Source organism: Schistocerca gregaria, chromosome 3 (assembly GCF_023897955.1).
Source record: "Schistocerca gregaria isolate iqSchGreg1 chromosome 3, iqSchGreg1.2, whole genome shotgun sequence".
Taxonomy (NCBI): Eukaryota; Metazoa; Arthropoda; class Insecta; order Orthoptera; family Acrididae; genus Schistocerca; species Schistocerca gregaria.
Window position 1 is genome coordinate 248180918 of NC_064922.1, and position 23333 is coordinate 248204250.

The 23333-nt window shown below is 43.4% G+C and overlaps 1 protein-coding gene across 5 annotated transcripts in view; it reads left to right on the forward strand.

Moving 5' to 3' along the window:
- The window catches only part of LOC126356271 (macrophage colony-stimulating factor 1 receptor-like), a 276453-nt gene that overhangs the window by 126293 nt on the left and 126827 nt on the right, over positions 1-23333 (forward strand). For all 5 annotated transcript variants that reach the window (XM_050007118.1, XM_050007121.1, XM_050007120.1 and 2 more), the window contains exons 5-6: positions 2994-3092; positions 8412-8479. In XM_050007118.1, coding sequence (XP_049863075.1) covers positions 2994-3092; positions 8412-8479 — 167 coding nt within the window. The remainder of the gene's footprint in view (positions 1-2993; positions 3093-8411; positions 8480-23333) is intronic.

Consider the following 23333-nt stretch of genomic DNA (forward strand, 5'->3'; position numbering starts at 1 on the left):
AGTTTGGAACCGCACGACCGCTACGGTCGCAGGTTCGAAACCTGCCTCGGGCATGGATGTGTGTGATGTCTTTAGGTTAGTTAGGTTTAAGTAGATCTAAGTTCTAGGGGACTGGTGACCTCAGATGTTAAGTCCCATAGTGCTCAGAGCAATTTGAACCAATAATTCGCTTTTCAGATTTTTTTTGTACGCATACGCTGCTGTATTAGCTGAAACTAAGAGTCAACTGCCAGTCACTGCAAGGAGCATCGATCGTGTGTTTCGTCCCACTTGTCTGGCGTTACAACTTCGCTGTATACTAGGTCTGTTCAAAAAAATCCGGAATATTCGTAAATTCGCGCCATTGATGTGTTGGAGCGAATTGCGGTTGGCATCCCTGCCACGCCTGTGTTTAATGTATTTCATTGTTGTATGTCTGTTAGTTATTCTTCAGTGCTGTATTGAGTAGAATGTTGCGTCGCACAGTTCGCGAATTTCTAGAAGGGGAGTTAGAGGAGCAACGCTTTGGCATTAAATTTTGTGTGAAACTCAAGAAAACCTCTACAGACACATCAAATGATGCAGGAAGTCAACAGTTATGAATGCTTAAGCCGTACTCAAATGTGACCCTCGTTCAGGACGCCCTTCGACGTCTACCGATGACACTCATGTCGGGAACGTCAAATTTTACGTGCCAGTCGAAGCCTGATTGTCCGAGAGATTGCACAAGTATGTAACATTTTAGTTGGATCATATCATGAAATCCTGACGCGCCATCTCGGAATGCATCCTGTTGCCGCCATGTCCGTCCGACGGCTCGTAAGTCAGGCCGAGAAAGATCTTCGCCTCGCAATCTGTGAAGAGCTTTCGGAGCACGCAAATGAGAACGAGATGTTCCTTTAAGAGAATCGTAACTGGTGATGAGATGTGGGTCTACGTTTATGATGTTGAGACCATGGTTCAATCTTCACAGTGGGTCGGGAAGATTCTCCGAGACCAAAAAAAGCTCGTCAGGTCAGGTCAAATGTCAAAGCCATGCTGATAGTTTTCTTTAACTTTGAAGGTTTAGTTCATCATGAGTTCGTGCCACAGGGACCAACTGTCAATCGATGGTATCATTGAGACGTTTTGCGACGCCTGCGAGAAAATATGAGAAAGAAACGGCGTGAAATGCGGCGATACAATTCATGCCTCTTGTGTCACGACGATGCACCAGCCCATTCATCCCTATAGGTGAGTGACCACTGCACGAGAAACGCAATCACTGTTCTGCGTCATCCTTCGTACTCCCCAGACCTGGCCCCTGTGAACTTTTTTATTTTTATTGCCAGAGATGAAAACTGCATTGAAATGACGAAGATTTACAATGATAGACGATATAAAATTCGCAAATCCGGCAAGAGGCGCTCAAGTCCGCTTCTGGAAGTGGAAACGGCGTTGGGAGCGGCGTATCAACTGTGTAGGAGAGTAAACTACTGGCCATTAAAATTGTTACACCAAGAAGAAATGCAGATGATAAAAGGGTATTCGCTGGACAAATATATTATACTAGAACTGACATGTGTTTACATTTTCACGCAATTTGGGTGCATGGCTCGTGAGAAATCAGTACCCAGAACAACACCCTCTAGCCGTAATAACGGCCTTAAAACGCCTGGGCATTGAGTCAAACAGAGCTTGGATGGGGTGTACAGGTACAGTTGCCCATGAAGCTTCAGCACGATACCACAGTTCATCAAGAGTAGTGACTGGCGTATTGTGACGAGCCAGTTGCTCGGCCACCATTGACCAGACGTTTTCAGTTGGAGACAGATCTGGAGAATATGCTGGGCAGGGCAGCAGTCGAACATTTTTTGTATTCGGAAAGGCCCATACAAGACCTGCAACATGCAGTCGTGCATTATCCTGCTGAAATGTAGAGTTTCGCAGGGATCGAATGAAGGGTAGAGCCACGGGTCGTAACACATCTGAAATGTAACGTCTACTGTTCAAAGTGCCGTCAATGGGAACAAGAGGTGACCGAGACGTGCAACCAATGACACCCCATTCCATCACGCCGGGTGATGCGCCAGTATGGCGATGACGAATACACGCTTCCAATGTGCGTTCACCGCGATGTCCCCAAACACGGATGTGACCATCATGATGCCGTAAACAGAACCTGGATTCATCCGAAAAAATGAAGTTTTGCCATTCGTGCACCCAGGTTCGTCGTTGAGTTCGCCGCCGCCGTCGCTCCTGCCTGTGTTGCAGCGTCAAGGGTAACCGCAGCCGTGGTCTCCGTGCTGCTGCAAACGTCGTCGAACTGTTTGTGCAGATGGTTGTTGTCTTGCAAACGTCTCCACCTGTTGACTCCGGGATCAAGAAGTGGCTGCATGATCCGTTACAGCCATGCGGATAAGATGCCTGTCATCTCGACTGCTAGTGATACGAGGCCGTTGGGATCCAACACGGCGTTCCGTATTACCCTCCTGAACCCACCGATTCAATATTCTGCTAACAGTCATTGGATCTCGATCAACGCGAGCAGCAATGTCGCGATACTATAAACCGCAATCGCGATAGGCTACAATCCGACCTTTATCAAAGTCGGAAACGTGATGGTACGCATTTCTCCTCCTTACACGAGGCATCACAACAACGTTTCACCAGACAACGCCGGTCAACTGCTGTTTGTGTATGAGAAATCGGTTGCAATCTTTCCTCATGTCAGCACGTTGTAGGTGTCGCCACCGGCGGCAACCTTGTATGAATGCTCTGAAAAGGTAATCATTTACATACCACAGCATCTTCTTCCTGTCGGTTAAATTTCGCGTCTGTAGTTCGTCATCTTCGTGGTGTAGCAATTTTAATGGCCAGTAGTGATTTTCGAAGGAAACTATGCACAATAACTAAAAGGTAAGCGTGGAAAAATTTTGTGGACAAAGTACCAGAATTTTTTGAACAGTCCTCGTATAATAGAATCACACGCCAACTTGACAAACAACAGCATCATGCGGAACTGTCTGTTGCAGCGAAGCACAACGTGTCGGGCGTGGTGGACGTGCGCACCCGTGTGATAGCGCGACCGGACGGCACCGTCGGTGCCTTCGTCTCCTGGCTGCCTGGTGAAGGTGAGGTCCTGTGTTTATTGGATGTGGACTTTGAATAACAGTAGCAGAGCTACTTAAAAATAAAGAATGCAGTGAGAACATTGAGCCGCACTTAAAATATGTGTCTGATGCATTTGTTTTGCCCATTCCTGTTTGTTTAGTATTGATATCCGTTTTTTTTTCATTTTTTCGTTAGTTTAGCGCGAACGCCATCCCGAATTTGAAAAATTATGCGCCAGAAGGTCGCGCTTTTTTGTAATTTATTTATTTATTAACATTACATCATTACAACATAACATGTTTGCGACAATACACGAACAGAAATGTAATTGTGAGTGCAGGTCAATATTATACAGAATCGAAATCCTTTAAAGAAAACAGAATTAAAAACGAAGACAATTGTAAAGTGTGACAAATTATTCACAGAGTATTTTTGGTAACTATTCTAAAGAAATGTGTATTGAGTTGTGAAATTGAAGCAAATTGAAATAAGTGTATCATATAGTAGTAGAAGAAAATGGACAACTCTAGTGGAAAAGTGGGAAACAAAATGGATACTTCTATCGAAGGTATTCACTGTACCTGAAACATCCTCTGATAACCATGCAATATCGCAACTGATAAAGTGCAAAATGTTCGTTGTACTTCGGTGAACGGTTCAGTCGTTGATGACCTTCCCATAGGTAGGCCATGTACTGCACGGCGTCACTCTGTTGTATCTCAGAGATAGCGTAGGCAGTGTGTTCTAGTAGCCAGGCCACGGCGTTTCTCTTCGTTCTTGAGTGCAGATTAAAGTCAGGAAACAGAATCCACGTTGGTGTCACACTGGAAGGTGCAGTTTGGTTGATAAGCCCCACCATCAATCGTCATAACTCCCATATTATCCACACGTAGCGGCACTCTATACAGTGTTCTCGGGTGTCAGTATCTCCACACTGGCTGCATTCGTTCGTCTGACTAAGGTGAATGTCTGCTAGTCGCTGCTTAGTCGGAAAGGTGTCATTGACTACTCTGTACCACAGCGAACTGATGTCCGATGGCAGGAATGGGTTGTTAATATTAGCCCAGACCTGTTTCCAGCCGGCCGCGGTGGTCTCGCGGTTCTAGGCGCGCAGTTCGGAACCGTGCGACTGGTACGGTCGCAGGTTCGAATCCTGCCTCGGGCATGGATGTGTGTGATGTCCTTAGGTTAGTTAGGTTTAAGTAGTTCTAAGTTCTAGGGGACTAATGACCACAGCAGTTGAGTCCCACAGTGCTCAGAGCCATTTTGAACCTGTTTCCAGGCGACCGTTGGCATCCGTATTTCCAGTTTTTGCGCTGGTGGACACCCTAGGAGAGCTTCATAGGTCCGTCGAGCCGACGTGTTCCGATCTGTAGCCGCCTCCAAGACGTAACTGCGTGCAAGGTAAAATTCCCTGACGTAGGACTTCTTAAAAGGGATGCCCGCTATTGAAACTGGAGCGCGCTGTTGACTGCGGTCGGTATCGGTCCAATATGGCTGCTGTTGTCTCGTCCAGGTGGTCGGTTTGTAGCTTCGCTGGATGAGGAGTGCTGTGCACTTCCGTTGCAAGTCGATCAATCCCTGTCCTCCAAGTTATCGATCGAGGACGCAGGTGGTGGTTCGCATTTTGAAAATAGAGTGTCTCCACAGCATCCAGTACACTGCTTTCATTATCGTATTACCCAAAAGTTTCGGTGCAGTCAGCAGCTGGGCAACATACCACGCCTTGGCGTGTATCGTCGTGTTAATGACCGATACTGCCTGGTGAAGGTTCAGACGTCGATTGGTATGGCAACAACAAAATCCTCGTTTTGATGTATTATACTCATTCTGCTTGTTGGACGGCTTAAGATTACATTCGGCATGCAAATTTCCTTGTCAACACTGCAGTGCGTTTTTTCAAAGTTGGCTTGCCTGCATATTTTAGTTTTTGAAAACGGTAGTAACAGGTTCTTATTGGCTAATTACCGAATCGGGAACCCTAAGAATTAGAAAGTCGTAATAGCAGTCTCAGTTCTGCTGTGGTGGAGCCGAATCATGCACCTCATCTCGAACATCGTAGATGGGAGCTCAGTAGGGTCTACCTAAAATAGTTTCTGAGCAGGCTGAAGTGGCGTAACAAGTATTATCACGTCCACACCACATGAAATAAGAAAGGAAATGAAAACGTATTTTGCACTTTACATAACATTCCTCATTTCTGAGAGGTACGTGAATTTTCAGTATTTTTATTTTTCTCCCTGATCCTTGGAAACCGGGTTTGTATAAATCACATTCAAATGACGAAGTTAATATAGCGGGCAAAATTTTCTCCTGTTTGACGCGCACTAGACATGGCTCACTCGTCTGCTCTGTTTTAATTTCTCACATAAGACTACAACGTCCTCGCATCCATCATTTCCTTCTACCGAGGGCCATTATATCAGAACCATATTTTTATTCATATTTGTTAACAAGTGACCCGTATGATCAGTTTAAGTTGGCCTGCGCTTACAAAATGCCTGAATTCCACAGAAAAACTTTCGTCAAATTGTACGATGGAGGGTACGGTGATTCTAATGACTTCAATAACACAATTTCCAAAATAAAACAAATGCAAAACTGTATAAGCGCGCGTGACAAGAACTCATTCTCTTGTGAACTTGCTTGATGTAATGTTCACTACACGCTCATTATCAGTTGATGAATTTTGCTTTGATTTTAGACTACATACGGACTTGAATATTGGCAGGCTATCATTAGTTTGTGTGACATTTAACTATACGTTATTCTCTTTGCTGTGTCTCTCTACTGTGTCAGTGTAATAACCCAAGTAAATTGTACTCATAACTGCAGATTTCTTCAGCGGTAGCGAAGTCAAAAATCAAATATTGCAGTTGCAGGAAATTGAAAAAACATCCAAGATCATGGCCATGGTAAACTTAAAAAAATCCAAGATGATGGAACTAGCTCAATTGTGCTACGTAATCCCGTCCTCTGATGTTATAGTGCTAGATGGTGTCAAAATTCAAAATATTTTTGTCGAGTATTGTACCTACCACTTCACAGTGAGCCATCACAGCAGAAAAAAATATACGTAAGATTCACCTGAATTACGTAAGACGTTACTGTGTTCAAAGATATTTTCCAATACCACAGTACATTCCAAAAAAATCACGAAAACTTCACCTTAATTGCGTAAAATGGTGACATGTTCGAACATATTGCCAATACTTCTATATTCCCATGTTGAAAAATACACACTCGTAAACTTCGCTGGAATTAGCGCCACGTTCAAAACAAGTTATGCCAATATCATAGTAATTTAAAAAAATTACATAAGCTTTTTCACTTGATTTTCATAAATCGGTGTCTTTCTGCACATGCTCACACACATCTGTATATCATTTCACTTTCAAAAAATGTATTCTTTTCACATGTCATCTCTCTCTCTCTCTCTCTCTCTTTCCTTCTTTTATTTATACACCCATCCCCCTCCCCCCCTCCCCCCTCCCCCCCCACACAAACACGGACGCACGCACGCACGCACGCGTATGCACACATGAACACCTGTCTTTTTGTGTATTTAATATGAAAGAGTGAAGACTGGAAGTTATCTGTTGATTCGTAAAGTCGAATATAATTGTGCAGCACGGAACTACAAAAAACCAGATATCCATCCACAGTATTTAGTGGGAACAAGTCGTATGTAGAAGAGGAAACGAAACTTTTGTAACATAACTGTGTGTTTGTGTGTGTGTGTGTGTGTGTGTGTGTGTGTGTGTGTGTGTGTGTGTGAGAGAGAGAGAGAGAGAGAGAGAGAGAGAGACACAGAGAGAGAGAGAGAGAGAGAGAGAGGGGGGGGGGGGGGAAATGTCATCTAAGATGTACAGAATTTGAAATTAACATTTTTCTTCGGGTGAGACGAAAATCATATGGTAGGAATACATGTGCTGATAGGTGTCAATTTACGCAAAACAAGTGACAAACCCTTTGCAATTTTTTAAAGATACTGCAGTATTGGCTATATCTTTTTTGATCGAGTCGTCAATTCAAGTGAAATTTACGTATTTTTCATATATAAATACAGTAGTATTGACAATATATTTGAATTTGAAACCATTTTATCCATATTACAAAATTCAAGTGAAGCTTATGTTATTTTTGAAACGACTGTAGTACTGGCAACTATCTTGGACGTGGTACCATTTTATACAAGTTAGGTGAAGCTTACTAATATCTTTATGTTTTGGGCATACATATGAGTAGATATATAGTGGTACAATATTTAATATTAACGTTTTGAACATAAAACCATCTTGCATTGTAAAGTCAGAGGAATCACAAAGCACAACTGAGTTGGTTCTGCTGTTTTGGAGCTTTTTAAATGTTCAACCGCCGCTATCCTGGATTTTTTGGTTTCCTGCCAACGCCATCTTTGATATACGAATTTCCCACCATCACTGTCTAATATTCTTAAATTTCGTACCAACACCATTATTAATTTTTGTTATTTTCCTACCAACGCCATTGTGGATTTTTCGGTGACTGCAGCGTTTCTGAAAACGATAGGTTTTTAAATATGAGTGACAGGAATTCTTTTATGAAAGTGTTTGTGTGGAGTGTAGTTTTGTACTGAAGTGAGACATAGACGATAAATAGTCCAGACAAGAAGGGAGCAGAAGCTTTTGAAATGTGGTGCTACAGAACATGGCTCCAGTTTAGATGGGTAGCTCAAATAACTAATGGTGGGTTACTGATCTGGAAGAAAAGAGATTTATGGCAAAACTTGACATAAAGTAGGTACAGGTTGCTAGGCCCATCGCAGACCATTGGTTGTAGACGAAAGTATAGGGGAATTATAGAGGGAGACGAAGACGTTACCGCAGCAAACAAATCCAAATGGCTGTAGGTTACAGTAGTTATTCCAGAGATGAGGAGGCTGCCACTGGGGTACTAGCGTAGAGAGGTACATCAAGCCAGCCCTCGGACTGTAGAAGAGAATAACACTAACAATATTTCAAATTATTTTTTTCCAGATTGGTATGCTTATGTAACCATTGTACGGCGCATATGTTCAAATAACACAATCATCTCACATTAATTTATTTGCCTTTGATGAGAATTATTGATGCTCCAACATACACGTTTACACTTGCATTACAGAACTTCCATATACAGACTGCTCATGTTGGAATTTTACAGCTAATTTAATACTTTGAAGAAGTGCAGTTCTATTTTTTAAGCAGTTGGGAGAGAGCAATGTATTTCTGATATCCATGTGAAAGTCTTGACCAGCAGTAAGACATTTTGTCCTTGATACTTTTTCCTCTAGTGGCAATGTAATGTTTGTTTTGCAGACGCGACGTGTTTCAGCGACATCTGGCGAGCGCCGCCGGAGGACGTCAGAGTACACCGGGCTCACGAGGTAAGACACGGTTCTTATGCAGCATTTAGAAGGTCTGCTGAGTCGTACATCTTGACATCTGACTTGAAAGAAAAGCTTTGATTCGCGCGTCGAAGGCCACTACCTAAATACAGTACCGGAACGAACACTAGTAACATCGTTATTATTATTTGTGGCCATATTGGTTACATTCGGGGACCGTGACTGTGTGGAATAATTACTTATTTCTATTTTCTGCTAACAGGCACTTTTATTTGGTTTTACCTTTAATTTAACTTATTGCAGCGCGTGTCGAGCATGTTCTGTTATCTGCAGGCCTTTATATAAGCAGAAAATTGTTACTTAAAATAAAATTAACATAGGAATTTTTGGTTATTGCTCGCTGGTGGTGTTGCTATTAGGGTATTTGGAGGGAGGTACTAGGGACAGTGGTTGGCAGAAATTGAGGTCTAGTGATGTCTTCTGCTTGTGTGGAACTGTTTCTAGTTGTTATTATGATTGACACAAACGCCTGTGTAGGATTTAGATAGTTTTCCATCAATTGTTTTTGCGTGAAAATCGTGTGATACAGTTTTTTATTTGACAGTTGTTCACTTGCAATCTTGGCGTCCCAAAGCTTCTTTTGCATCATTGCTAACTTGGCGGTGCTGTTGTCAGGCGTTACACTATTGCACTATTTTATTTGGCACTGTTTACACTTAATACAATAAGGCGGTCTTGCAGCGTGTGAATGTGTATTCACTAAGGCATTTTACATCGATACTCGCGATATTGACGTCTGTTAGTAGTTTTTTTTCACATTGGCACATCTTACATCTATTGCATTAGAATTGGCATGGGCTGCAGAAGAATTATGAGTTCTTAAAGCTGCTTATTTCACTAAGAATATTATCTCCAATATTATGTACTATGAATGACAATTTCCATTTCTTCCATGATACCCCTTCTGCAGAAAAATTTGTGCAGTGAATTACTTGGACAGATAGTGCCAAAATCCACGGAAGAGGCAAAAAAACTGGTAGATCTGCCGAATATTGTGAAGGACCCCCGTGAGCACGCAGAAGTGCCGCAACACGACGTGACATGGACTCGACTAATATCTGGAGTGGTGCTGGTGAGAACTGACACCATGAATCCTGCAGGGCTGTACATAAATCCATATGAGTACGAGCGAGTGGAGATCTCTTGTGCACAGCACATTACAAGGCACCCCAGATATGCTCAGTAATGTTCATGTCTGGGGAGTTTGGTGGCCAGCAGAAGTGTTTAAACTCAGAAGAGTGTTCCTGTAGCCACGCTGTAGCTATTCTGGGCGGTTGGTGTCGCATTGTCCTACTGGAATTGTCCAAGTCCGTCGGAATGCACAATGGACATGAATGGATGCTTACGTACGTGTCACTGCCAGAGTCGTATCTAGACGTATCAGGGGTCCCATATCACTCCAATTGCACTCGCCCCATACCATTACAGAGGCTCCACCAGCTGAAATGCAGGGTCCATGGATTCTTGAGGTTGTCTCCATACCCGTACACGTCCATCTGCTCGATACAATTTGAAATGAGACTCGTCCGAACAGGCAACACGTTTCTAGTCATCAGCAGTCCAATGTCGGTGTTGACGGGCCCAGGCGAGGCGTAAAGCTTTGTGTCTTGTAATCATCAAGGGTGCATGAGTGGGCCTTCAGCTCCATAAGCCCATATCTATGATGTTTCGTTGAATGGTTCGTACGCTGACACATGTTGATGGCCCAGCCATGAAATCTGCAGCAATATGCGGAAGGATTGCACTTCTGTCACGTTGAATGATTCTCTTCAGTCGTCGTTGGTCTCGTTCTTGCAAGATATTTTTCCGACCGCAGCGGTCGGAGATTTGATGTTTTATCATATTCCTAATATTCACGGTAGACTCGCGGAATGGTCGTACGGGAGAATCCCCACTTCATCGCTACCTCGGACACGCTGTGTCCCATCGCTCGTGCGCCGACTATAACGCCACGTTCAAACTCACTTAAATCCTGATAACCTGCCATTGTACCAGCAGTAATCGATCTAACTGCGCCAGACACTTGTCCTATGCAGGCGTTGCCGACCGCAGCGCCGTATTCTGACAGCTTACATATCTCTGTGTTTGAATACGCACGCCTATACCAGATTCTTTGGCAGTGCAGTGTAAATAATTCAGAAGTGTAATGTCTCATAACAGCTACGCTATGTGTCAATGATGCAAACGAAAATTTGGGATGCCAAAATCGTAAGTGAACAACTGACAAGTAAAAAAGTGCATCACGTCATTTTCGTGAAATAACAATTGATGCAAAATTGTCTTCATCCCACACAAACTGTCGTGCCAGTCATAATAAACGAGACAGAGCTCTACGCCAGGAGAGGACGTCACTAGACATCGTTTTCTGGCCAGTCACTGCTCCCCACCGTCCAAACAACCCAACAGCCACTCCTGCAGCGAACAATAAGCAAAAACTTCTGTGTGCCTTAGTTTAATACACTTTATTTTTGAGCGACGATTTTTTTGTGTATATAAACGTCTGAAGATGAACAGAAAACGCTTGAAACGCACTGCAATACGATAAATTAAACTTAAGAACAAATAAAAGTGACTGGTAATAGAAAATAGAAATACGTTAGTAGTAACATCACTGCTAGACTGCTTCACTGGTTGATTTCAGCGAGAGGTTTAATACTGGTAATTTAGATATTTCCCTTTTGAAAATGAAGCAGTTGAACTACTCAAAGAGTGCTGTTCAGAGGTCCGACAGCTACGTGAAAAATGAATGTGCACAATCATCCGTGTATTGGAGAAGCCACCACATTATGAAAAAGTGCTCTGTGAGATCCCACATTGCAGCACTTGCTCCGTTCTTGCTCTGTTGCTTTTCTGCCCGTGTATCAATGATAATCTATCTGCAGTCTTGCAACTATCATTTGTCTATTGACGACACCTAGAGTCGTTACGTGTGAACCAGTATTCATTAGTAGCATTGTCTGATCAGATAAAGGGCAATTCAAACTTGATGCAATTGTCAAGAAGAGCAATTGTGTATGTTCTGAGCTATAGATAATTGTCACATTACTGTTGAAAAGACTTTGACTCTGCCTGGTGCGAATTTGTGGTGCAGTCTGTGTCCTAGGGAACTCATTGGCGTTTCCATTACGGAGGTAGTGTAACTGGAGAACAATACCTGAGAGTGCGTGCTTAATTTATTTTATCGTTAATTCGTACATTGTAGTGTAATGACAGGTTTTGTTATAACCAAGATAGTACCCCGCTACACTGCCATAGAGATATGTGAGCTTACCGGCATCAGGAAGTACCGGACCAGTGGATAGAACGCGGGGGCCCAATTGAGTTTCCTGCAGGCTCTCCAGATCTTACGGCTCTCGATATTTGTTCTTATTTGGCAAAGAGGGAGAGTCTACCGATGTAGATCGCGTAGCCTAGGCACATTTTTGGATGGGATTCAATAGGAGTGTGCAGAAATTCCATTGGTACAATCTATGAAACCTGTCGTGAAGGCCAAGAGTTTGAACATTATTTTTAACTACCGTTTGAATCATTTAGTTCACCCAGAAAATACTCTCGTGGGATGTGGATATATGTATTTTTGGTTCACCCTGTATTAGTAGTACGTAACAACTGAATGTGTTTCCAGTGAATGTTTTGATAGATGCAGTTTATATGGTCGACGTCTTCCAGTGGTACATGCACTTTTCTTGTGATGTAAATCGCCTTGGCATTCACAAGATTTAGTCTACTGTCAATGTAACTTCGTACTTTTACACACCATGGGAGAGAACGTAATTGATAAGACAATTATCTTCGGCAGTTAGAACGGCTACCAGAGTGCATTAATGTTGTTTGTGTTTAGAGTTATCACTAAGACTGATAGGGTATACGTCAAACGTTGACTGATCACTGTGGAGGGTTCGGAGGTGCTACATACTCGCGTGAAACAGCGTTATCAATACCTGACAGAGTTTAAAAGTGGCTTTGTTGAGGGTCTCCATTGGGTAGGCTTGACGAATCGTGCAATATCAGATCTGAGAGGCATTCGCTTGTGACAGTGGCCCGATGTTGAATTGTATGGAAACGTGAAGGCATGTATAACTCGTCGCAAGACCACATCTGACCATCACGAGAGAGGTTCGCCATATGTGCGCCAAGCACATCGTAACCCCTTCACATCTGCTCCTGCCATCCGAGGACAAGTGATATACTCCCTGCAACATTCTGTCTAGCCCCCCACCATTGGTCGGAGACTAGCAGCAGGTGGACTAGGGTATTGCCGTCCCATACGTAGCTTGCCGTTAACAACAGAACGCAAACGGCTGCGTCTGGAGTGGTGAGTGACCAGAAAGTAAGGATTGCTTATGAATGACGTCGTACTGTAAAACTTCCTGGCAGATTAAATCTGTGTGCCGGACCGAGACTCGAAGTCGGGCAAGTGCTCTACCATCTGAGCTACCCAAGCACGACTCACGCCCCGTCTCCACAGCTTTACTTCTGCCAGTACCTCGTCTGCTACCTTCCAAACTTTACAGAAGATCTCCTGCGAATCTCAGATGGTAGAGCACTTGCCCGCAAAAGGCACAGGTCCCGAGTTCGAGTCTCGGTCTGGCACACAGTTTTAATCTGCCAGGAAGTTTCATATCAGCGCACACTCCACTGCAGAGTGAAAATTTCATTCTGGAAACATGCTCCAGGTTGTGGCTAAGCCATGTCTCCGCCATATCCTTTCTTTCAGGAGTGCTAGTTCTGCAAGGTTCGCTTCTGTAAAGTTTGGAAGGTAAGAGACGAGGTACTGGCAGACGTAAAGCTGTGAAGACGGGGCGTGAGTCGTGCTTGAGTAGCTCAGATGGCAGAGCACTTGCCCGCGAAAGGCACAGGTCCCAAGTTCGAGTCTCGGTACGGCACACGGTTTTAACCTGCCAGGAAGTTTCATATCAGCGCACACTCCATTGCAGAATGAAAATTTCATTCTGGGCGTCGTATTGTGTTCAGTGATGCATTGCGGTTCTGCATTGATTCGGTCCCCGAATGACCATCGTCAGCTAGTATGGCGGCGACCTAGGGAGATGTACCATTCCTCTAATTTTTTGGAGAGCGACTGTAATGTTACGCGTAGATACATGGTTTGGAAAGCCACTGGGTATGACTTGAGGGCACGGCTGGTAGTGACTTAGGGAACTCTGACAACATAGCGGTGTGTCTCAGACATCCTGCATCTTCACGTGTTAACTTCTCATGCGACAGTATCGTGGTGCCAGTTTTCAACAGGAGAGTGCTCGTCCACACATAGCACATGACATTATGAATTGTTGTGGTGACGTTGAGGTATTCCCCTGACCAGAAAAATCCCCAGAACTGTCCCAAATAGAACATGCACAGGACCAGCACAGACGCTCTGGTTTTCCGACAAAAGACAGTTCTCTGCCTGGAACGCACATTTGTTAAAGACGCCATTTTGAAGACTTCGTATACCGCCACCATGTATCAGAATATCATAAAACTATAGGGGCCGAAAAGTGAATATTTCACGATGTACCACAACAAAATGTGCATTTTTCTAACCGAAATTGGCCGAGAATGAAATGTCTTACATTACTTATTGAACGCCCCTCCTTTATTTAAGGATTCACAATAATTTTTTTCCTGTTGTTCTTTCTACATTCTCTTGACTTTCCTTGAATTCTCGCTGTTATCTTGTACGCAGTAACATTTTCTACATTTTGTTGCTTCAGAAAAAAGTTTTTGTGCACTAGCTGCGCGGTAGCTCTAGTGGACTCTGGTCATCACCAGGTTGGAGGCTGTTGCTTCAAAACGGTTGTGTGTATTATGTATTGAACCTGGAACCTAGAAACGACGGAGAGGCTGCATCTCGCCGTAGTCCTCAGTGGTTCACAACCCCACAACAGGCCACAGAGGTCCACCCACCCCACCGTCGCACCACACCCAACCCAGGGTAATTGTGTGGTTCGGCCCCCATGCAGTTATTTCTGCAAGGGTATCTTCTTTAGATAATGCTGTATCAAGATGGCGTATTAACGCCTGGCCTCTGTGAGAAAACTATGAAAGTAAACCTCCACACTTTTTTGCCAAAAGTCATCAAAATTCTTAATCGGTTTGGTAACTACCTAGTTTTCGTTTCAATTTTATATCTGCTTCTACCGCTAGTTGAAATATTAATAATTTCAAGTCGTAACTTGTTACTTTCCTTAAATAACATTCTTCATAGGGTCATTGGATGTAACTCTCCAACATTACGATTTTCTTCCTCTACAAAGGCAACATATGGGGATGGTATGTGTTATCTTTGCTAGCATGTTTCCTCGGGCTAGGAAACATTTTACTTCCTGCAGGAGTTACAGCCGTGGCTCTTAGGGCAACGAAACTTTTGGGGAGCAGGTTGTCCATTGGAATTTATTTCTACTGAACTAATACACAAGCTGCAAAATACTAACTCGAATTCTTTACAGACGAATGGAAAAGCTGGTGGAAGTCGACCTCGGGGAAGACCTTACGCGTTATCTTAGAAGAAAGATTAAGGAAACGCAAACCTACTTTTCTAGCATTTGTAGACTTAGAGAAAGCTTTTGACAATGTTGACTGGAATACTCTCTTTCAAATTCTACAGGTGGCAGGGGTAAAATACAGGGAGAGAAAGGATATTTACAATTTGTACAGGAACCAGATGGCAGTTATAAGAGTCGAGGGACATGAAAAGGAAGCAGTGGTTGGGAAGGGAGTGAGACAGGGTTGTAACCTCTCTCCGATGTTATTCAATCTGTATATTGAGCAAGCAGTAAAGGAAACAAAAGAAAAAATTCGGAGTAGGTATTAAAATCCACGTAGAAGAAATAAAAACTTGACAAGAAGAAGGGTCCGGTTGGTAGGGCATGTTCTGAGGCATCAAGGGATCACGGATTTAGCATTGGAGGGCAGCGTGGAGGGTAAAAATCGTATAGGGAGACCAAGAGATGAATACATTAAGCAGATTCAGAAGGATGTAGGTTGCAGTAAGTAATGGGAGATGAAGAAGCTTGTACAGGATAGAGTAGCATGGAGAGCTGCATCAAACCAGTCTCAGGACTGAAGACAACAAAAACAACAACATGTATACAGATTTTACAATGTGATCTGCATCTACCATATCTACGTGCACTACGACATTACTAGTAAGCGTTTCGTTATGTTTCGGTTTCTTTGGTACATTTGTGTCAGGAGTCGGTAAATACTGTGATGGTGGTGATGGTTGCCTTGAGCTTTGTCGCTGGACGTTGTTTATATAAGACTGAGATGGGACTAACGTATATGACAACTGATGTTCCACCTTCTCCGATAATTCCGAGGGCAGTGGAATGGCGGCACATTTCGGTGGTACCCATTTCATGCTGATCTGTAATAAGCACTCTTGGAGAAGATTGCATCATGAGTGGCGGGATGTTTTGACACGTATGCAGTGCCATAAAAGGACCGTGGCCAGTATCGGCTGGCATCTCGTCATTAATTTCCATTCTAATTATAGTAGAGTAGGCTCCCAGCGACTTTGCTTTAACACAAGATGCAAGTGATTTGTTTTCTGCAATGCAGAACTCGTGAAAAACTTATCAATCTACACGACAGTACTGATGTAGGAAAACCATGTTGCTGCGCACTTCTCTTACTGCGGTGTTACATGTTGCTTTCGTATCCTGTACAATAAACATTATATGTAACGGCACTGGTACACTTACAGGTGCGAATGATTATGTTTAGTTTCCCTAAGGACGAACAAATATTGTACCAGAAAGTAGTAATAATTAAAATAGTGAAGAATTAGGTCCCTGAAAATATTTCAGAGTGAGATAATTCGGTAATTTGTTGCATACTTGCTCTAAACTAAGTTTTTCGGGGCACTTTCACTTTGGTTTATTAGAAAGCCATTACACAATGCCACCGCAGCATCTAAATTACTCGTACTATATATCGAATAGCCCAGCTCACAGTTCACGGTTCACAATCTGAGTTGCAGATTACCTGTCTAACGGCCCCGAACTTCTTTTTTCAGTGCACAAAAAAATACGGAATTCGCTTGGGAAGTGATAGTGGCTGTATGTAGGGTGTGTAAGAGCTTCTCAGCCGAACTTCTGCAACGTAGTCGAAACAACAGGCATGCCAACTCCGAGAAAGTCATGATAACCTTTCTCTTTGACTGCAAGGATCCGTTACTCATTCACTTCCTGGAACACCGCACCACCATTAACGCATAGTGGTACGTGGACACTCCACAAAAATTAACGTGCTCCTTCAAATCCAGACGTCCAGGAATCTTAAGAACGGCATCATTGTGTTGCAAGATCATGCTGACTCACATGTTCCTAACGTTATTTCGACAACGCTGGGAAGGCAGTACACATCGCCCGAGCAATCCCGATATCTCCCCGTCCCATTTCCATACTTTTGATGCCCTGGTGAAAGAATTCGTGGACGAAGATTTTCTTCGAATGAATACGTGCACGGCTGAGTACAATCATGGTTCGTAGGCAACCGCAAACAGTTTACCATGAAGATAGAATGAATGTATTAACAGTTACGTCGATTTCTTTTGAAGTAATAAACCGTTTACTTACCTTTTTTCCTGTCGTGGATACTGCCCCTTGTAGCTGTTTACTGCTAACTCCATTCGCAACACAATTTGCAGGCAGCATCCACATATATCACTGAACGCACCTCCAAAATTGTATCTTTTTACAATACACAGTTCAGGGGATACAATGTCGTAAACAATCAGATGCCTGAACAACTAGGTTTTGTTCCGTAATTAGAACACTTAGTTACAACTTCAAACTTTTTCTTAACTCCAGAATGAGATTTTCACTCTGCAGCGGAGTGTGCGCTGATATGAAACTTCCTGGCAGATTAAAACTGTGTGCCCGACCGAGACTCGAACTCGGGACCTTTGCCTTTCGCGGGCAAGTGCTCTACCAACTGAGCTACCGAAGCACGACTCACGACCGCTACTCACAGCTTTACTTCTGCCAGTGTCCGTCTCCTACCTTCTGTGAGTACCGGTCGTGAGTCGTGCTTCGGTAGCTCAGTTGGTAGAGCACTTGCCTGCGAAAGGCAAAGGTCCCGAGTTCGAGTCTCGGTCGGGCACACAGTTTTAATTTGCCAGTTGGGCAAGTGCTCTACCAACTGAGCTACCGAAGCACGACTCACGACCGCTACTCACAGCTTTACTTCTGCCAGTGTCCGTCTCCTACCTTCTGTGAGTACCGGTCGTGAGTCGTGCTTCGGTAGCTCAGTTGGTAGAGCACTTGCCTGCGAAAGGCAAAGGTCCCGAGTTCGAGTCTCGGTCGGGCACACAGTTTTAATCTGCCAGGAAGTTTCATATCAGCGCACACTCCGCTGCAGAGTGAAAATCTCATTCTGGAAACATCCCCCAGGCTGTGGCTAAGCCATGTCTCCATAGTATCCTTTCTTTCAGGAGTGCTAGTTCTGCATGTTTCGCAGAAGAGCTTCTGTAAAGTTTGGAAGGTAGGAGACGGATACTGGCAGAAGTAAAGCTGTGAGTACCGGTCGTGAGTCGTGCTTCGGTAGCTCAGTTAGTTTTTCTTAACTGTTTGTTGCTTACATGTGAACCATGAATTTACTTTCAAAACCTTTTTTAAAAGAATTTGCTTTATTTACTAGCGATTCATCTAGAACATTAACACATTTCATCACACTATGTGAGCGTGGACGTAGTTGCCAGTGGGTAACTGATGAAAACAAATCAAATTTCTTTCAAGAAATGGAAATTTTATTCCTAAAAGCCTTTTTTTAACCAGATTTAAAATTATAATCAGAAAGCACCATCTACATATCAAGTCACAATATATTCAGAGGCACAAAGAACAAATTTTGACTGTATGAGCTTTCGGGCTGAGAACCTTGTCTCTCCCTTTTGACACGGCCGTAGTCACGACCGCTCACAACGACCTCTATAAAACTACACTGGTGCAAATCTGTAACACACCAAATTACTTTAAACTAAAAATTTTAACAACTCACACAAGCACATGAACTATGCACCCTGTAGGAGGGATGGAAATGGTACAATACACTAACATTAAAAGTTTAACTTGCCACCGAAGGTGCAACTTGATTAAAAAAAAATGTCTTACGGTGGAAGGGTGGCAACTTTATATACTAAAATGACCATGTAAATAAAAACCCGTGAAATGCAGTCTTACATAAGAAAAAAGAAAAAAAGACGCACCTCGAAGGAATTATCCGAATTGGACGGAAATCAGTAGATGTGATGTACGTGTGCAGACAACCCAATGATTACAATTTCAGAAAAATTGTGGGATTTATTCAAGAGAAAGAGCTTCACAAATTGAGCAAGTCAATAACGTGTTGTTCCACCTCTGGCCCTTATGCAAGCAGTTATTGGGCTTGTTATTGATTGACAGAGTTGTTGGATGTCATCCTGAGCTATACAGTGCTCAATTCCGTGCAATCTGCGTGTTAGACCGTCAACATCCCGAGCTGATTGGAACAAATGTTCTCAACTGGGGAGCCACCCGGCGACGGAGCGCACAATATCGTCAACGTACCGCCGTGCTTTAATGGTGCCGAGGATGACAACCAAAGGGGTCCTGCTGTGGAAAGAAACGGCAGCCCAGACCATCACTCCTGGCTGCCAGAGTGTATGGCGGGCGACAGTCAGGTTGGGATGTGGTATGCCACCGCTGTTCGGGGCGGCTCCAGACACATCTTCGGCCCAGAATCTCATTGACTGGAGTAGACTTGTCCTCAGAGATGAGTCCCTCTTCGAACTGAGCCTCAGCAACCAGCTAATACGTGCCTGAAGATGCCACGTACAATGACGGGATATTAACCTGACAGTTCCCCGCTATACGGCCCGACAACCAGTAGTGGTGGTCTGAGGTGGTATTTCCCCTTAGGGTGTCATTGTCATCCCTGGCATTATTAAAACACAGCGATACGTCGACGATATTCTACGCTTCGTTTTGTTGCCCTCCATTTCAAACCATCTTGGGCTTACGTTTCAGCACATGGCGAGAGGTTCTACTGCTTGCCTTACAGGGGGAAGCCACGAGTTGGGATCACAGATTTACTTCGAACTTTCTGTACGTTTAGTAGGTCATTAAAACGATATAATGTGCAGGTAGTACGGTGCACTGCCGTGGCAGTTCCTACGAGGGTAACTCCAAAAGAAATGCACACTATTTTTGTAAAAATACAGTTTTCATTCTGCTTGTGTGAAAGTTTTTCGAGTGTGTAGATACATCCTTCCCGCTTGTTTCCAAACTTGGTTCAACCTGTTCCCGTGAGTGGCGCCGTCAGAGCATGTCTTCAAGATGGCTGCTACACTTGACGTTCGTCAGAAGCAACGTGCTAGCATAGAATTCCTGTGCTGTGAAAACGAGGCAGTGGGAAACAAGCACAAGAGGATGAAAAGGGTGTATGGAGATGCTGCTGTCGATCGCAGTACAGTTAGTCGGTGGGCAAGCAGGTTACGTGATGAAAGCGGGCGCGGCAGTATTGAGGATTGTCCTCGCAGTGGCAGGCCTCGTACTGCACACACTCCAGACAATGTGCCGATAGTTAACGAAATGGTGATTGCTGACAGGCGCATCACAGTGAACGAATTGTCACACTATGTTGGGATAGGGGAAGTAAGTGTTTGCAGAATGCTGAAAGTGTTGGCGTTAAAAAAAGTTTGTGCCAGGTGGGTTCCCAGGATGTTGACAGTTGCTCACAAAGAAACAAGAAAAACGGTATGCGGCGAACTTTTGGAACAGTACGAGAATGGTGGAAATGAATTTCTTGGAAGAATTGTGACAGGTGATGAAACGTGGCTCCTTCATTTTTCACCAGAGACGACGAAGCAATCAATGGAGTGGCATCATGCAAATTCATCCAAGACAAAAAAATTCAAAACCAAACCTTCTTCTGGGAAAGTTGTGGCTACGGTGTTTTTCGATTCCGAAGACTTAGTGCTTGTGGACATCATGCCAAGTGGAACCACCATAAATTCTGATTCATGTGTGATGACAGTGAAGAAACTTCAAGCTCGACTGAGTCATGTCTGACCACAGCGGCAAAAGCAGGATGTTTTGCTGTTTGCACGACAATGCACGGCCACATGTCAGTCAAAAAACCATGGAAGCGATCACAAAACTCGGATCGACAACACTGAAACACCCGCCTTAGTCCTGACCTGGCTCCATGTGACTATCATCTCTTTGGGAAACTGGAAGACTCTCTTCGTGGAACAAGATTTGAAGATGATGACTACCTTGTGCACGCTGCCAAACAGTGCCTCCAACAGGTTGGTCCGGAATTTTACTGTGTGGGTATACAGGCGCTGGTTGGAAGGTGGCGTAAGGCAGTTGAGAGAGATGGAAATTATGTTCAGAAATGAAAATATTGTTCCTAAATGATGTATCTACACGCTGTAAAACTTTCAAATATGTAGAATAAAAGATGGATTTAAAAAATAGTGTTTTTTATTTTTTTGGAGTGACCCTCGTACATTAACGCAAGAGAAGTTTTACACATTTCTTATGTGGCTTACGTATCTGTGTGTAGGTGCCGAACGTTAGAGTTTATGGTGGTCAAGTGATTTGCGATCGATGTTCGTAAGACGAACGTGTATGAGGCGACGGTTCGACTCCCGCTCAAACGTAATTATTAATATATCGTTTGTTCACTGGTAATATTATGTAATGTATGTGACATTTTAGAGGTAATATAATGAAAAAACGACGTATATTTGCATGAAGTGTCGAGTTGTTTTCCATGTCTGTATGACAAATAACATCCTGCAACGTGTGATGTCGAGAGCACATCTGACGAGTAATTGTTCGCTATTCTTATGACTTGCTGTATTACTGTTTGTGAATAACGTCATTCACACCATTATTTATCGAAGTTTGGCTTGGGCTTCCAAAGCCTGTCCCTCGTTCTTGGAAATTTAATTACAAATATTAAATATTCATATAATATATGAAATTCACTACAGCTTCATGAAAATGCGCATGGTTTTTTTATTATATGTCGTACAAATTAAGTAATGTGACCAGTGATGAAAAAATATAGATTAAAAGATACATTTCAGCGAAATTCGAACCGCCGCCTCGTCCAGCGTGAACGTTAACCACTTTTTTTTCATTTTGTTCTACATCCGTTGACGTTTGTTGTTGATCCACTCACTCGGTGTTTTTATTGCAGAGACCAGTCAGCTCTCTGACTGGACACGCTGAGCTACCGTGCCAGTGTTTTCTACTTGTACATTATGTTGTTTTAATGGCCCAGTAAAGGTGTACAATATCTGAACTAAATCCGTGATGCCAACGTCATGGCCTCCCCCTGTTAGTGGTAGCCAAACCTTACCTTTGTCAGCAAGGTCGCCGGATCTCTAAAAAAAAAAAAAAAAAAAATGGTTCAAATGGGTCTGAGCACTATGGGACTTAACACCTGAGGTCATCAGTCCCCTAGAACTTAGAACTACTTAAACCTAACTAAATTACGGACATCACACACATCCATGCCTGAGGCAGGATTCGAACCTGCGACCGTAGCAGTAGCGTGGTTCCGGACTGGAGCGACTAGAACCGCACGATTACTGCGGCCGGCCCGGATCTTCCCCAGTTGGGAATGTTTGGAGCATTATGGGCAGGGCCCTACAACCATCTCGGGATTTTGAAGATCTAACACGTCATTAGGACAGAATTTGGCACGATATCTCTCAGGAGAATATGCAATAGCTCTTCCAATCAATGCCAAGCCTAACAGCTGCTTTATAAGGGCCAGAGGTGGACCAATGCATTACGGACTTCCTCAATTTGTGAAACTCTTTCTCTTGAACAAGTCATTCAACTTTTTTGAAATTTTAATCATTTGTCGGTATTTATATGTACATGAAATCTACCGTTTTCCGTCCCATTCGAATAATTCCTTCGTGGTGTGTCGTTTTTTTCATATTAGAGTGTATGTAACACGCTAACTCATTTGTACAGTAATCTGGCACTTGAAGCTGTTTTATACATGCGAGTTCAATTCATCAAAAAATCTGGACATTACTGTTAATTTATTAACACAGAGGCTCAGCAGTTCTAACTTGAGAATGGGATAATTTAGTTGCAAAACATATTGTGGTAAATATGTCGTTCATTCTCGACAGCTGAAGCTAAGCATTCTCTGTACTGATGTATTCATGTGCTTCTTACTGCGGTGGTTTTGACTTGTTGGGTAAGGGGCAGTGTTGTGTACATAGTTCAGCATAGTCAGCGCGTACACAACTTTCCCACTAGAGCACACCCCGCTAAGCACAACAGCGCAGGCGCAGCGCTCGTCCGTCTCTGCACTACGAGATGGCGCTGCCTTAGAGATGGACCAAATTCTGCTTCCGCCGATCCGCGTATTAATATGTAAAGCAGCCAATGAGATCACTGATAACGTAGAACCTTTTCTCCTCATGGATCCCACTCGCGCAGTGATATCTGAATGCGCGAGGTATTAGACGAGTGTACAGACCTCCGATTAGTCAGTCTGCATTTGTCGACACCAGTCTGTACCAGTCTGCATTTGTCGGCACCAGTCTGTACCAGACTGCATTAGTCTGTACCAGTCTATAGTTTCAGTCTGCACCTAATAAGATTACCATATTCCTGTACATAGCCATGAAGATAAATGTATAGACACTTTTGTCAAGTATCAGAGATATGTGAGAGTAAGATTAACGTACCAAGACCACAGGAACTTCAGATTGTCAATTGTAAACAGCATCCAGAATCAAGTTAAGTAATTTTTATGCTTTTTATTATTTTAATAAATGTGTGTGAAAATTAATCAAGTTGTGTTTAAA